The sequence below is a fragment of the Coptis chinensis genome, chromosome 7, assembly GCF_015680905.1.
Source record: "Coptis chinensis isolate HL-2020 chromosome 7, ASM1568090v1, whole genome shotgun sequence".
NCBI classification, from domain to species: domain Eukaryota; kingdom Viridiplantae; phylum Streptophyta; class Magnoliopsida; order Ranunculales; family Ranunculaceae; genus Coptis; species Coptis chinensis.
In genome coordinates this window covers 96,540,384-96,554,786 of record NC_141462.1, presented here as the reverse complement: position 1 = coordinate 96,554,786, position 14,403 = coordinate 96,540,384, and the positions used below count along the sequence as shown (strand labels likewise).

The 14,403-nt window shown below is 36.8% G+C and overlaps 1 protein-coding gene and 1 pseudogene across 2 annotated transcripts; both read right to left on the bottom strand.

Moving 5' to 3' along the window:
• Positions 1–2,329: 2,329 nt before the first annotated feature.
• Positions 2,330–4,287, bottom strand: LOC147490320 (3-isopropylmalate dehydratase small subunit 1 pseudogene; annotated as a pseudogene). Its single transcript, XR_015201078.1, has 2 exons — positions 4,151–4,287; positions 2,330–3,777 (listed from the first exon to the last, which is right to left on the bottom strand). The product of XR_015201078.1 is annotated as a 3-isopropylmalate dehydratase small subunit 1 pseudogene (transcript).
• On the bottom strand, positions 3,895–6,591 carry LOC147490319 (transcription elongation factor TFIIS-like). The gene is given in 3 exon segments (XM_086570738.1): positions 3,895–4,508; positions 4,511–5,188; positions 6,162–6,591. Coding segments are annotated over 3 exon segments (1,125 nt in total). The 5' UTR covers positions 6,324–6,591; the 3' UTR covers positions 3,895–4,223.
• Positions 6,592–14,403: the final 7,812 nt, after the last annotated feature.

The following is a 14,403-nucleotide window of genomic DNA, read 5'->3' as shown; positions in this document are numbered from 1 at the left end:
GAGAGATGGTTTGAAGAGATGAATTTTTTTTTTCGGAGGAGTTGGGAGTGTTTTGTAGAATTTAAAAGAAAATATGGAAAGAGGTTTTTATCTTTTCAGGTTTCTTTTTGTTTAAGAACGGAGATAAGATTTAAGAATGGAGATAAGATATAAGAAATAGGCTTTTATCTACTTATCTATTTTGGGTTTTTATGTATTTTGGGCTACGAACAATTAAAATCGCAAAAACAATGCGTATAATTCATTTTTTTAGGTAAAATCTGATGTGTCAGTATGAGAGAAAAAAAAGGGGCTGACGTGGGTCACTGGGAGCATTCTCAACTACTCAGTATTAATGGTCTTTGATATATTTCACTTTACCAATTGTTTGCTGCCTTTTGTGAATGGTCTTGTATCATTTTCTCATTTGTGTATACGTCACGTGTTACGAAATTCATGTCCTCTATATCTTCTTGGAAGTGCGAAAAGTCCTGCAAACGTGTCACTCACACCTTGAAGCGCGTACCCAGCCGCTTACTAAGATTTCCAATGTTCTAGCAATCTTTCGACACGTGTGTTTTGATTAACATCACGTGTCAATTTTTTCAAAGACAAGAAAAACTATATATAAATATACGTTCATGGTACCGTAAGTTGCACTTGGTCGTACTAGCCATCTTTGAAATTTCTGCTGCTATGGATATCGCACTCCATTTTTCTTGTTCTGTCATTAACCACCCCACCAATCTTGCAATGATGTTCAGAAGTCCATGCAAAACTCATGCGAAATCCATTATTCCTACTTCTTCGAGGCCTAAATGGCGTGTTACTATTAGTAACAAGCTGAATAAACAACGTGAAATATCAGGTCAGGCATTTTCTAAGGAGGAACACTACAAGGTTGATGATGAGATACCGCGGATTCCTCTGATTGATAGACTAGAACATGTAGTAGTGGAAAAAGAGAGGGATGAGAAGTTGGTTGAAGAACTAGAAGGATTAGTGGAAGAAGCAATAATGGGAGAAGATGAAGGAAGAGAACCAAATGATTACCATAGAAGGGCACATATATTTGATACTTGCTCCAGAGTATTCAAGAGTCTTAAAGAGGAGGACTCTGTCCCTGTTGATTATTAATCATGATTCTTGTGATTTTCATTTCATTTTTCTTCCTGTAGTAGCTAGTTCTGTATTTTTTAATGTTGTACGTTAATATGTTCTTCGTGAATCATCAATCATCTAACTAGGTAGATAGAAAGGTAAAGATGATTTTATCCATGGCTCCTATATTCTGTACTGCTATACATGATGTGTGTACTAAATTCCAATTTCTTCCAATGAAGGGGAGCGCATTTTGTTTTGGCCATCCTTTTCCTCATTATTTTTTCTCTGTTATGTTCACATGAAATCCTCTTTTCATTAACCAAAGACATCCTACGATAATTCGTCCAATATGCAATGTAAACCATCTGAAAACTTGTACATAAGGGTCAAATGCTTTTTGCATGGTTTGATTTGCACTTTGCAAGTACCAACTACGCAAACAAATCCTCATAACAGTATACGATATTACTACTGCACTACGTACTGTTTATGAATGCAGTAGTAATTAACTACCTATATATTATCAAGCACATAGATCAGTGGATATCAGGACAGACATATTCTCTATGTTCCTTGCAGGACAAACTACACATGGTTTTAATAATAACTTGTTTTAGCTTATTTGGTATGGATTTCCAAAGATTGTCCAAGACTTGCATAGTTGCCGGATCAGCTGTGCAATGTTGTTGCCAAGAGTCGACTCCAGAAGTTCGATGTGATTATTGTCTCAGATAAAAATGCAACATAATACGCCAAGGATCAGTAATTTTAGATGTGTAATGAGCATCCCATGACTTACACCCCTTTCCTAAATTCCTGAGAGGATCATTTTAACTCTGAAACACATACGCCCATTGCCAAGGTATTATTCATCTACAGGAGGAAAAACAAATGCACCTGAAAGGGGCAAAAAATACTCAAAGACCACAACAATCGCTGAAAACTTTGGTAGGATAGTGAACTTGCAAAACTTCCCACAAATAACATTTAAACACCGAGTGAAACTTGGAATGAACAATCATTTCAAATCACCTTCCTTCTCTTTGTTTCAAGCAAGCTATGCAGATTATTAAATAAATGAAGGCCTGTTTCAGAAGAACCATGTCCAGCTTACAATTGCAACTCTCCATTTTAAGGGTTTCTCAAAGAATGATAGAACTCCATTATGCAAAAGCGAATGCTTACATATGGTGATAGCAAGTCATATATATGAAAAACAAATAGAAGCCGGTTTTCAGACATAATATGCAGGTTCAAACCCAGGAACTACATCACAATTCAAACAAAAGATTCTCTGGAGATATGATGCACAACACCTCAGTATTACAGAAAACAGTTGGAGTCTATGGAAAGTTACAAAAATCCAACGGCAACAAAGAAACACCAACAACTAGACATACTACCACAAACCAACACTATCTCTGATTGCACTAAACAGCCATTGAAATTAAACCTTAAGAAGATGCAGCTGATGGAATCATCCCAGTCTTCCAAGCATAAGAGAAAATCCCACCAGCATCAATAATAGGTCCAGCATCACCAATAGGTTTCAACTTATATTCCTTCCCAGTAGTATGATTAATCAACAAACTTTCCCCAAGCTCAACAGTAACAACATCTCCAGTACTACACTCATCACACAACCTCCCTTCTGATTCCAACTGATAAACTTCCCCGTTGCAACTGAATTCCTAAAGAATATCCTCGCATACAACTCCGCCACTACCGCCTTCACCCCCGCTACGCCTAGCGCCACTGGGGCGTGCTCCCTCGATGAGCCACAACCGAAATTTTCACCTCCAATAACTATGGAGTATTTGGATTTGTCTTCACCGTGTTCAATGAAGCAAGTTTGGTATGTCTCTGGAAGACCAATTAAGGTATATGATCCAAGTTTTTGATATTCGTCTGGTTTGGAAGGGACTAGAGTGTGATACTCCGCAGGGATGATTTGGTCAGTTATCGCCTAAAACATAGCATACACCATGAAATGTGGTGGTGGTAGTTTCTGTGGAAGGCGAAGATGATGGGTTGGGAATAGCATAGAGAGGTGTTGTAATGGAGTGAATGGGGTTGAGAAAGAGATGTTTTTGAATGGGAATTTTATGGTCGGCATTCATTGGATGGAAAACCATCTTGAGATTGAGGTTTTGGTGCTTACTCAATGTTAATGATGGATTGATAACTGAAAACGAAATAGCCTCCATGGTTTGACGTATAACAGCAGAATCTCTCAACAGAAACCGAAGTAGCCGCAATGTAGCGCAGTGATTTTTCAGTGGCAAAAGATCAAGATTCAAAAGTCTTGTGTCGGCAAATATTTTGTGATATTTCACGCACGTCGTATTGCATATTTCATTATAGTTGTGATTTTTGCTAGGACTGTAGGAGGACGTTGTGATTTTTGCAAGTGTGCTAGATTACGCACAACCAAGTTTTACTAGGCCATGAACAGCTGGATTTAATCTTGACCATAGTTCTGAACGTCTGATAATGTGTGAATATAGACCATGACTGATCAAATACTTTCAAACAGATGTGCTATAGAAGGTGCAGTTCAATAGAACCTGAAGTGCCTTATATCTCTTCCACATCAACTCAAAGAGACATTGTAGAGCGAAGTACTTTGATGCAGACCAACAGCATCCACTGTGATCAAGCATTCTTTCCCCTTATTGCAGATACCCGTTAATCCTGCAATCCATTAACCATCAGCTTCCAGTATTTAGGGGCACCTAAGTGACAATTAATACAATTGATCAACTAGCAGAGTACTGATTGTATGCACTGCCACACCCACAATAACCACAATTGAGAAATAGCATACTGCTAGGCATATATCACTAATGAATGTCAAGAAACTTTATACAAGCAAAAGTTAAAGAATAAGCAGAGATACTTTTCCTTCAAGTCTGAAAGAAATCCTAAATCCAAACACACCACAGGTGTTGGAACTTACATAAAATGAATTAGCCTAACAACCCCCTAATGAAGAAAGACTAATTCACAGAGCTAAAACAAGAAAGACTAAAATGAAAGACTAAATTCATAACTGTTTGAATCATACCACACAGAGAGAATCATAGCTCAACTTCTCAGATCCATCGTTACACACAGATGGAAGCTCAAAGGGCAGCCAACTAACAGAACTTCCAGTGGTTGTTGCAGTTTACACATGTTACAAAGGTTGTCATGGGTTCATCAGCACTCCGAGTTTGCAGTTGATAATAAGTGGTCTTCCGCTGCCCACATCGCCCACACCTGAACTGATCTGTTGTGGCTTTAGGAGCAGCCTCACGCTCACAGTCAAACATAGCTTTCTCTTGTATCTGGTTATTCTCCTGTTTCCTTTTATCACTGGCCATTTCAGCAGCGGTCATATTGATAAGTTTCTCCGGCTTCACATGTCCAAGAAGGACTCTTCTTCAGTAAATCTGGGTTATTTTTCGTCCCTGATGTTAAACATGATAGATCTGTATTTAGATTTCTGAGGCCCAGATTGGCGTCCCATTTTCTCAAACAACACCGACTCCACTGAAACAGCAACACGAATAGGATCAAAAGCATTTACTTCATCCAACATGTCTTCATCTGCCTCTTTACAAACTCTAGAAAATGCTTCTGCAAGAAGCTCCCTGACCTTGTCCCGATTAGAGTCATTGCATTTCACCATTGAAGTCAGCTTCAGAGGCCCTTTGGGTGCTTGTACCTTCTTAGCACTAGATTCTTCCTTCTCTTCTTTAGGCATCCTGTCGACCTTCATGGGTTCTACACCACCAATCTTCTCAACCTTAACAGTCTCTGACCTTGAAACCTTTTCAGATTTTATTATCTCAGTACGATTAGATTTCTCCACCTTGATGGTTTCAGCTCGTGAAACCTTCTCAACCTTTAGTGAATCTCCTATTTGAATCTTCTCAACCTTTACACTCTCTCCCTTGGAAATTTCAACCTTTGCGGAAGCTTTTGTTTCTGAGTTTCCATTATTCTTGATCTTCGAATTTTCTTCGAGGACTATTTTTTTCCATACCTCAAGCAAGTCGGAAGCCACAGCCTGGATCTTCTCCTTAGGATGTTTTGTCAGATGTCGAAGACGTTTTCCAACCTGTTATGTGAAATGACTTTCTAAGGAGGGAAGTGACAAAAACAGGACAAAGTATAACAGAACAAAAATATTGCCATATACACGCAATAGTGGCCAACCACAGAAACAAGCTCTGTAAAACACTTAAAAGTGCTACTCATGTTTTTCGACCAATAAGGAATCACATGTTATTATTCATCATTAAAAACAAGATTGTCTAGAAAAAAATATTATATTGGAAATTTTCACAGAGCAGAAATTCTAAAGGAAGAATGAATAAAACAAGATTTATTTATTTTTTCATTTTCCAATAAGTGATGGGCTAAGAAACAAAGATGACGCAGTCCATAGGTTCTCCACAGACTAGGCATTTTGAGTCCTTCACAAAATAAGAAAGTAGCACAACAAAAAAGTGGTAAAAAAAACTAAGTAAAGTATCTTACTACCGAATTAGCCAATTTATAAGACCCCAACCCCCCCCCCAATGAACTCAGGCATTTTGAGTCCTTCATAAATTATAACCACCAGCAGGTAGCATAGGGCCAAGAGGTCACAACACAGACCAAAAGGAGTTACAACTGACGATGCATATCTAGAAGACGCCTGACAAGTAATTCAAAATCCATACAACCACTAAGAGTGATGCAGACAAATAGCCTATTCTGGGCAATGCTCTTTTGTTGTTGGGTATATGAAAGTCTTTAGAATGCGTATTATAGTTGCACCGTTGCACGGAGAGAACAGTTAAAACGAGACGATACATAATTGAAAATTGATATGTCATCACTCAGGCAACAATGCTAATAAAGAGACTATTGTGATCATCATTTCCCCCCAAATTTGCCAATCTATTAAAACTGTTCAATTCTACAATGCATTATATAACAAGATAAAAGGGGCCTTCTCTATTTACACGTAAACTATTATATAAATCAATGTTTTTTTTCTGAATTAATCAATATAAAGGGTGGGGCAAAAAAAAAAAAAACAATACCTGCGTATCAACAAGAAGCTGCATAGTAACAGGAATAATCTTCAACCGTTTCAATGCATCCACACACCTTGATTCCTCAGCACCTCCATCATCATCTACAGCAGAGTCAGCAGCTTTTTTCGCTGTTTCAAAGAGCTCCAATAGCTCTTTCTTTGTCGACATTGCTCAACAAACACAAACACACTCCAAAATCAACCAAAAGAATAAAACTTTGGCACAAATTTGGAAATCAAAATAAAGAGTTTGCCTTTCTGGGAAATCTATGAAATTTTATTTTGCCCTAAATGGTTGTGTGTGGGTGAAAATAAGGAAAAAGCTGCTGAGTTTTTGTACTTTTGTGTGACGTGTATTCATCGACGGGTGTGATGGGTTTTGCATCGACGGTCGAGGTTGAATGCAGGGCTTTGAGGTTCACTCTTTCACTTGATTTTTGCCAAACTCGAGGATAGAGATAAAAATCGAATTTTTGGCATGATATTTTGGATTTCGGTGAAATATTTGGCATGATACTCCTCCCATCCTACTAGAGTCAAAAGGCATGTTATTAGGACAAGGATGGACCAGTGAGTGAATAATGCTTCATACAAATAGATAGGCCAAAAAATGATAACTTTTCATTGACACAGATGAAAAACAAACGATGGCTATATGTAAATTTATATCACCCTTAAGTTGTGAAATTGGAAACCAAAAGTGTTTATGGATAGTCCATGTTTCCATCAAAATGGAAACCCTATTTCGATTTCAGACCCGATTTGTCCTCCAATACTAATGATTTTTTTCTAATAAATGGATTATTAAAAAAATCTCAAAATTTTGTGTTTGAAGGTTATTCTCGTATGGGAAAAGTTCTAAGAGCATCTTTAGTAGTGATATCAAGAATTTGGTGCTTTTTCAACTTCAGGAAAACTACATGTTGATGAAAACACCAAAAAAATACCAAATCGACCAATATTTGGTTTCATGTTTAGTCTTTATATCAAATCCTTTCAGCGGGTTTTGCCAAAACCCAGCGATTTTGGCAACACCGTGTGGGCTTTAAGGCTTAAATACATGGCTATGGCGGTTTTGCAAAAACCGCGTGGGCTTGGGCTTCAATAGCAGCGGTTTTGCAAAACCGCGTCGCTTTTTTAAAAAATTAGAAGCGTGGTGCATAGAACTTGAAAAATTATGAGTTGTGCATAGAAGTTAAGAAATTTAACAATTGTGCAATTGAAGAAATTAAAATTGTAATTAAAAATCGAAAAAATCAAAGAAATTAAAACCTATGATTATGATTATGCGGTCCAAAATCTATGATTATGATATAATCATATAATATCCAAAATAATCCAAAACCTATCATATTACATCAAATTTATTTAGCTCTCTTCTTACCCCTTACCACTCGATCCCTCTCCTCTCTATTTGGACGTTCAAACCGCTCCTCCAAGTTCCTAATCGAGATCGATGATCTTCTCATGCAAGACGGAGGTTAACTACTTCAGCCTGAAGTTCCTCATATCCCTGATGTTGCTGCGTGTACACTTGTTGTATATCCTCATACGCTTTTCGAGTCTCGTCATACGCACGCTAGGATTGCTGATATGTCTAAGAATAATATGCCTCCTCTCTTTCTTGACTATAATGATACAGGGCAGTCCTCATCCCATCAAACATAAGAACCTGGTTCTCATATCTTTCCCGAACCTCAGCCTGAAAATCCAAGAAAATCTGATTGTGAATACATATTATATATATAATGAAGAAGATAAATAAAACAATTAAAGTCACCATGGTATACTGATCAATCTGCGGCTCTAACTCAGAGAAACGAGCATGAGGCACCTCAGGAATGGAAATATAAGTAGGCTCCCCATCAGGTCCACACACACCGGAAACATCCGAGGATTCTTGGCGGCATTACACAAGAGCCATATGCCGATATGCATTCGAGGTTGTGGGTTGTCAGAAGCGGTGGCGGATGAGGAATACGTAGCTCACGTCTCATCCCTTCCAGGCCCACAAACTCGAAGTTGCTAGCTCGACCAACAGGAGGCAACAACGGACCCATAGAGACACGGTTCCACCATCTATAATCTTGATCGCCAGATCGCTTTCAACAACAAAAGAAGACACGATCGGCCAAGGACCACCACCGGCATGAACTTCATGAACTTGAATTCTACCCCACAACTTTGCATCACTAACATCTGGCATGAGAGCACATGGAACTTCATAACGTCCAGTCATCTGCCTCCAACATCATCCGCCCGCGATACCAAACCGGCGATCCGCGTGCGGCAAAAACAACTCGCGGACGTGACAACACACAAGCATCTTTGCATAACCATATTTGGATCGTCAAAGGCGGTAGACAAACGCCAAGGTCTCAATAGATGACAATGATCTAATATCAATCGAGCACGAGCCATACAGGATATTATTCCTAATCGCCCTTTGTTACGAGTCAAGTGAGGCCCCGACCAAACTAGCAAATCTAGGGCGAGTATCAACAATCATGTCTATGTTAGGACAAAACATCGAAAATACTCATAAAACCAAATCTCTAAAAGTCCCGTGAATCGCAATCGAGGACTTCTACTTCGAATGTGCGTGAAGCTTTATCTAACGCGTCGATATCAATGTGGCATATCTTGAGCTACCCGGTCATAATCTCTCATAGTATGCAAATCGGATACATAAGCATAATATCCTAGTAAATGCAGTAGTAGAATGACCATTAGGAAACAAAACATGCCCCATAAAAACATCAAAAAGCCCTAACATCTTGATCGGACACCCTCACTGCCGGTAGAGCAGTCAAAGCTAACTCCGCTCGTGTATCGGGGATGCAAGAGGGGTTCCATATATGCAATCTTAATATGAGATAGCTTAATCCCAGAAGAATCATAAGCATCCACACCCAAACGAGGAAAACTCATAAGCATACTATCCATATTCTCATAATTTGTATGAAAAGGTATCGGTTGGCCTATACCGATACTCAACCCGAAATCATAGTGAAGTCTAGTGGTGTGAACCCTAACTCCGTCATAAGGAAAATAAAATGTATGAGTTCTACTCCACCATCTTTCTACTAAAGCTATGACTACTTACTCAATCAACCTTCTCATAATCCATTATCAATCAAAATACCCACATGTGTATACAAAATACTATCTCTAATATGTACAAACTCATCCAAACTCTTAATAACCTTCCACCACTCTCTAACACCAAGTAAAGCCGATCTAACTTCGGTAGTCAACAACATCGATATTATAGAAAAAAAAAAATCATTATAAGATAAATAATTAATTGGTCCAACTCAACTAATTAATATTCAAAATATTTAATCAAAACTAATTAATTACGAGTATTAGCCCTTTGCACTTTTCGACCGTGTTTTGTATCACGTGTAGAAGACACAACTTCCATATCAAGTGCTTCTCAAGGTGCAAATTGCCAATCAAAGTCGTTCATCTGATACTCTAGTACATAGGGATGTCTATCAGCCGGCGCGACATCCTCGGGTTCTTCTTCCCCACTGTCTTCTCCTCCACCGTATTCTACTTCCTCAGGTTCTTCTCCCTCATCGCCAATGTCGTCTGTGTACTGCCAATCATCACCGTCGAAAGGTTCAAAAGGATCCATATCAAATTTTAAGAGTTTAGGTAGGTTTTTGTTTTTTTTAACTAAAGAGATGGTTTTATAATTGTGAGAAGAGGTGAAAGTGACTGAACCGCGCGGCTTTGGAGCTGTTTATATAGAAGTAGCACGTGGTGTTCTGAACACCGCGCGGTTTTACCAAAACCGCGTGGGCTTGGGCCTGTCAGTTGGGCTTTAGTGGGGCGGTTTTGGCAAAACCGCATGTGATATATGGCACGATTTTGGCAAACCCGCGTAGTTGCTTGGTGTTTTTTTGATGTTGCTCCTAAAATTGCTTGGTGTTTTTTTGGTTTGGTGTTTGGTTTGGTTCAAAATTTTGGTGTTTTTTTGGTTGCTCTGCTAAAGATGCTCTAAGAACATATTTTATAAAAATACCTAAACAAACTCAAATTCGTTAGAGTATTTATAAGTTTTAGATTAGGTTTTTTTTTTTTTTTTTTTTTTTTTTTTTTTAGTAGATATGTTCTCTTAACTATTCTAAACGTTCTCACAAATAATAAAAAAATTATAAATTTGCCGAATGTACCTCAGCAAATTACAAATTTTGGCTAATTATAGACCGTTCGTTTTCACCATTTTTTTATATTATATTTGACAAGTTTAGAAATTTCTAATTTGTTTGATTATTTATGACAATATTTAGAATAGTTAGGAGATCACATCTACAAAAAACTAACATAATCTAAAAAATATAAATGCCCTAACAAATTTGAGTTTGTTTACATATTTTTATAAGATATGTTCCTAAACCCCCTTCTTTCTCCTATTTACCACACTACAAAATATGGTCAGAGTATAATAAGGACTGTTGCATATTTGTATAAGCAATAATCAATGTACTGAAAAAGTGGACTCTATACAATGTGCTACTCAAGAAATAGGATTATTGATTTTTTTATTTATTACTATATTTTTTTTATCCCGCTTAATTTGTATGTTAATAGTACATCAAGAAATAGGATTTATTAGGTCATCAACTCGGGTCAACATTTTTGGGTGTTATACAAGGTTTGAAGATAGTCGGTACTCTTTGCTGCCCTAATATCTAAATTCCATATTGCCGATAATTTTTCAGCAAATTTATATTTTGTAACAAACTTAACATAATTACATCGAGGGGGATGGTTATATAAACTCCACCTTATAATGACTCTAAAGTTACTCCACTTCTAAAAGTGAACTTACAAAATGAATTGAGTGCTAATTTTTGTGGAGATATATGGATAACACCCGAAAAAAAATCATCTCAATTGAATATGTTCAACTTTATCAAAAGTTCTTATGAAGTTAAAAGAAAATGATCCGTTGGATAATTTTAGTAACATTCTAAACGATTTTTGACAATGTTATAATTACATCTTCAAATTAACTAAATTTTTGTGTGTGAAGAATATTATCTTTCTGAAAAATCAGCATCTAATTTATTATATTTAATGGTGGAATAACTTTAGAGTCGTTTTAAGAGCAAGTTCAATGGAGGGCTGTTAAAAGGTGTCGATATAGGCCTTTTAGCAGGCCTAACCATACTTAGCAACCCAAAACAAAAAATCGTGCCAATTACACTTTTTTAGCATTTGTTAAGTTCGGAAGATGATGGCAAAAATGACGGTAGAGACTATGCCGTCAGTATAAGGCAATTACTAAAACACAAATTGCTTTCTCTTTTCCACTCCCTCTAACTCCTCCGATCCTCTACTACTCAAACAAATTCTCACTCTTTCACTCCTCCACTCAAACAAATCCCTCTCTTTCTCACTCACTTTCGGTTTCCTCACTCAAATGTAATATTAAAAGGGCGATTTTTATTATTGAATTGTTAATTGTTTATTGAATGCTTTAACTGAATTGTTAATTGTTTATTGAATGTTATAATGTTAGAATGTTGAATATTGAATTGGAATTGATGTTAGAATGTTAGAATGTTGAATATTGAATTGGAATTGATGTTAGAATGTTAGTTTGAAATAGTTTGAAATTATATTGATTAGAATTGATGTTAGAATATTATAAGTGTTGTTTGAATTGTTTATTGAATGCTTTAACTGAATTGTTAATTGTTTATTGAATGTTATAATGTTAGAATGTTGAATATTGAATTGGAATTGATGTTAGAATGTTGAATTGGAATTAATGTTGGAATTGATGTTAGAATGTTAGTTTGAAATAGTTTGAAATTATGCGTGATTAGAATTGATGTTAGAATATTATAAGTGTTGTTTGAATTGAAATTAAGAGGATATTGTTGATTGAATTGTAGGTGCTATGCAAAATGAGAAACAAGGATAAACGATTTTTCGGTCGAAAATCATTTACTAGATTGACAAATGAGTCGACGTCAACACTAAACGCCGATGAGGATGAAAACGAATTCTATAATTTGGAAAACCGTTCAGTAATTGAATTTCCATACTCAGTCGATCCACTAACACATACTATATTAGTTATAAATCCGGAAACTTACATCTCTCATCATGTAAATATGGTAAGTATTTGATTGTTAAATTTGATTTATTTAACATCATAATTTGTATTTTCTTCAATTTGAATGAATAAATATTTAGGGAGGGGGGGGGGGGAGATGAAATTGCAGTGTTGTTGGGCATTCGTAAACAATTGGTGGAAGATAATGGTTGTCAAAGGAGATTGTTTTGAAGGCATAAGAAATAAAATTTTACAATATCTGTTTGGGTCATTGATGTGGTTATCAAAACGCCGACCATGGTTTGATATACGATTTGATCGAGCGGTAGTAGAACACAATTCACACTTTCCACTTTCTATAAGGTGAGATAAGTAATACTCCAATAGATGTTACTATGCTCACGGGAATGAGTGTAGAAAGGAAAAATGTTGTTATGTTTGGAGAAGGTTGGTTCGCGACTTTTGATTATGCACAACAAAAATGGCCGAATATAAGGCGGGAGTATTGGGCTAAATGTAGTATCAAACCTTCATTTTTTGTGAATAAGTTTATGAAGAAGACGAAAGAGAGTGACGAAAGTTGGTGCCCGACGGGTACAGATCGGGAGAGATATTTGAGAGTATTATATTTTTACTTAATCACATAGTGTTTCTTTCCTACGGGTGATAGTTCACTGAGATTAGGTTGGATAGAGTGTTTGGTTTGGTTAGATTATATGCATTAGTATGATTAGGGTGATGCTATGTTTGGAGCTTTAATTTACGTGTTGGATCAAGCGTGCCGAACCACAACTAATATTGCGGATGGTCAATGTGGTGGCTTCACCCCTATTTTACAAGTAAGTTTTAAATTTTTAGTATTATAACTTTATGATAGTATTATAATTTTTAAATTACGTACAAGTTTAATTTTTATATTTGTTTTTATAATAGTATTGGTGGCATGAGTACGTACCTACCATGACTCCTCTTTTGAGACCGAACATGGACCGTGATATCGTCCCACGAATTAGAGCATGAATGAATGAGTTTAAAGATTATCGAAGTGGTCAAGGACGCCACAATATTCACTTAGATCGTGACCAACTCGAGACTAGGTCGGCATTGACGATACAGTGAACACCATGGTTTCATATTCTACAATAAAATGTTGATGATGTGGAGGGATATACCATGGATGATGTTTGGTTACGTGAGGTGATTCATCGAAAGCACGTCGATTCAGTATAATCTTACAATGCGCCAAATCGTCTTTGAGTTTGGAGATATAATCGTGTGGTACTTGGGTGATAGGTGTTGACACCAAATCGTTGGGACACATTTCATCCCACACCCTCATCCGGAAAATATGTGTCCATTGGAAAAAGCCAGTTAGTGGAGGTCATATCTTAGAATACATGAAGACTTGTGCCCACACGCTTCTCTATATTTAGATGTGAATGGTGACTACGATAGTTACTGGGATCGCGTCTCAAGTGGTCTTATATTGTCTGCTAACATGTATAGAGCTGCTAACATGAGTTTTGTGGGACATAAGTCTATTAGAAGTGATTTGCGTATCTCACACTATGCTGAGCCCTATTCTTCATCTCAAGATCCTTACGAGGTTTTTGTTTAAGCTCCTTCCGATCCGGATAACCCATGGAGCTATGACATAGTTACATATCAGGAAATGCATATCGTCATACCTATACCTCATGTTGATCAAAGTTATATTTTGAACCTTGTTCTGGATTTTAATACTCTATATTATGTTAGTATTTGGTTTATATTTTGAAACTTGAATTATATTTAGTTTATAGTGATGATTTTTCTTAAAGTTATTGATTTTATTGTAGGTTACACTTAGAGCGCGATATGCCGAGTTGCAGCTAATGATGCATGGGATGCGCAGTTCGGTTATGACTACGATCGACGAATACTATTATTATGTGGTGCCCGAGTGAGAAGAAAAGCAAAAGTTAAAAGCGCAAATTCTAGAAATGACATTGCGAGAATCACGACGAGGGGGTAAATCAAATAAGAGGCAATCTAGCGAGGGTTGAATCGAAATTAATTAATTAATTTATTTATGTTTGTATTGATTGATGTTTGTATGAATTATGTTTAATGAATGAATTGAATTATGTTTGTTTAATGAATGAATTTTGGTTAGTTGAATGGATGTGTG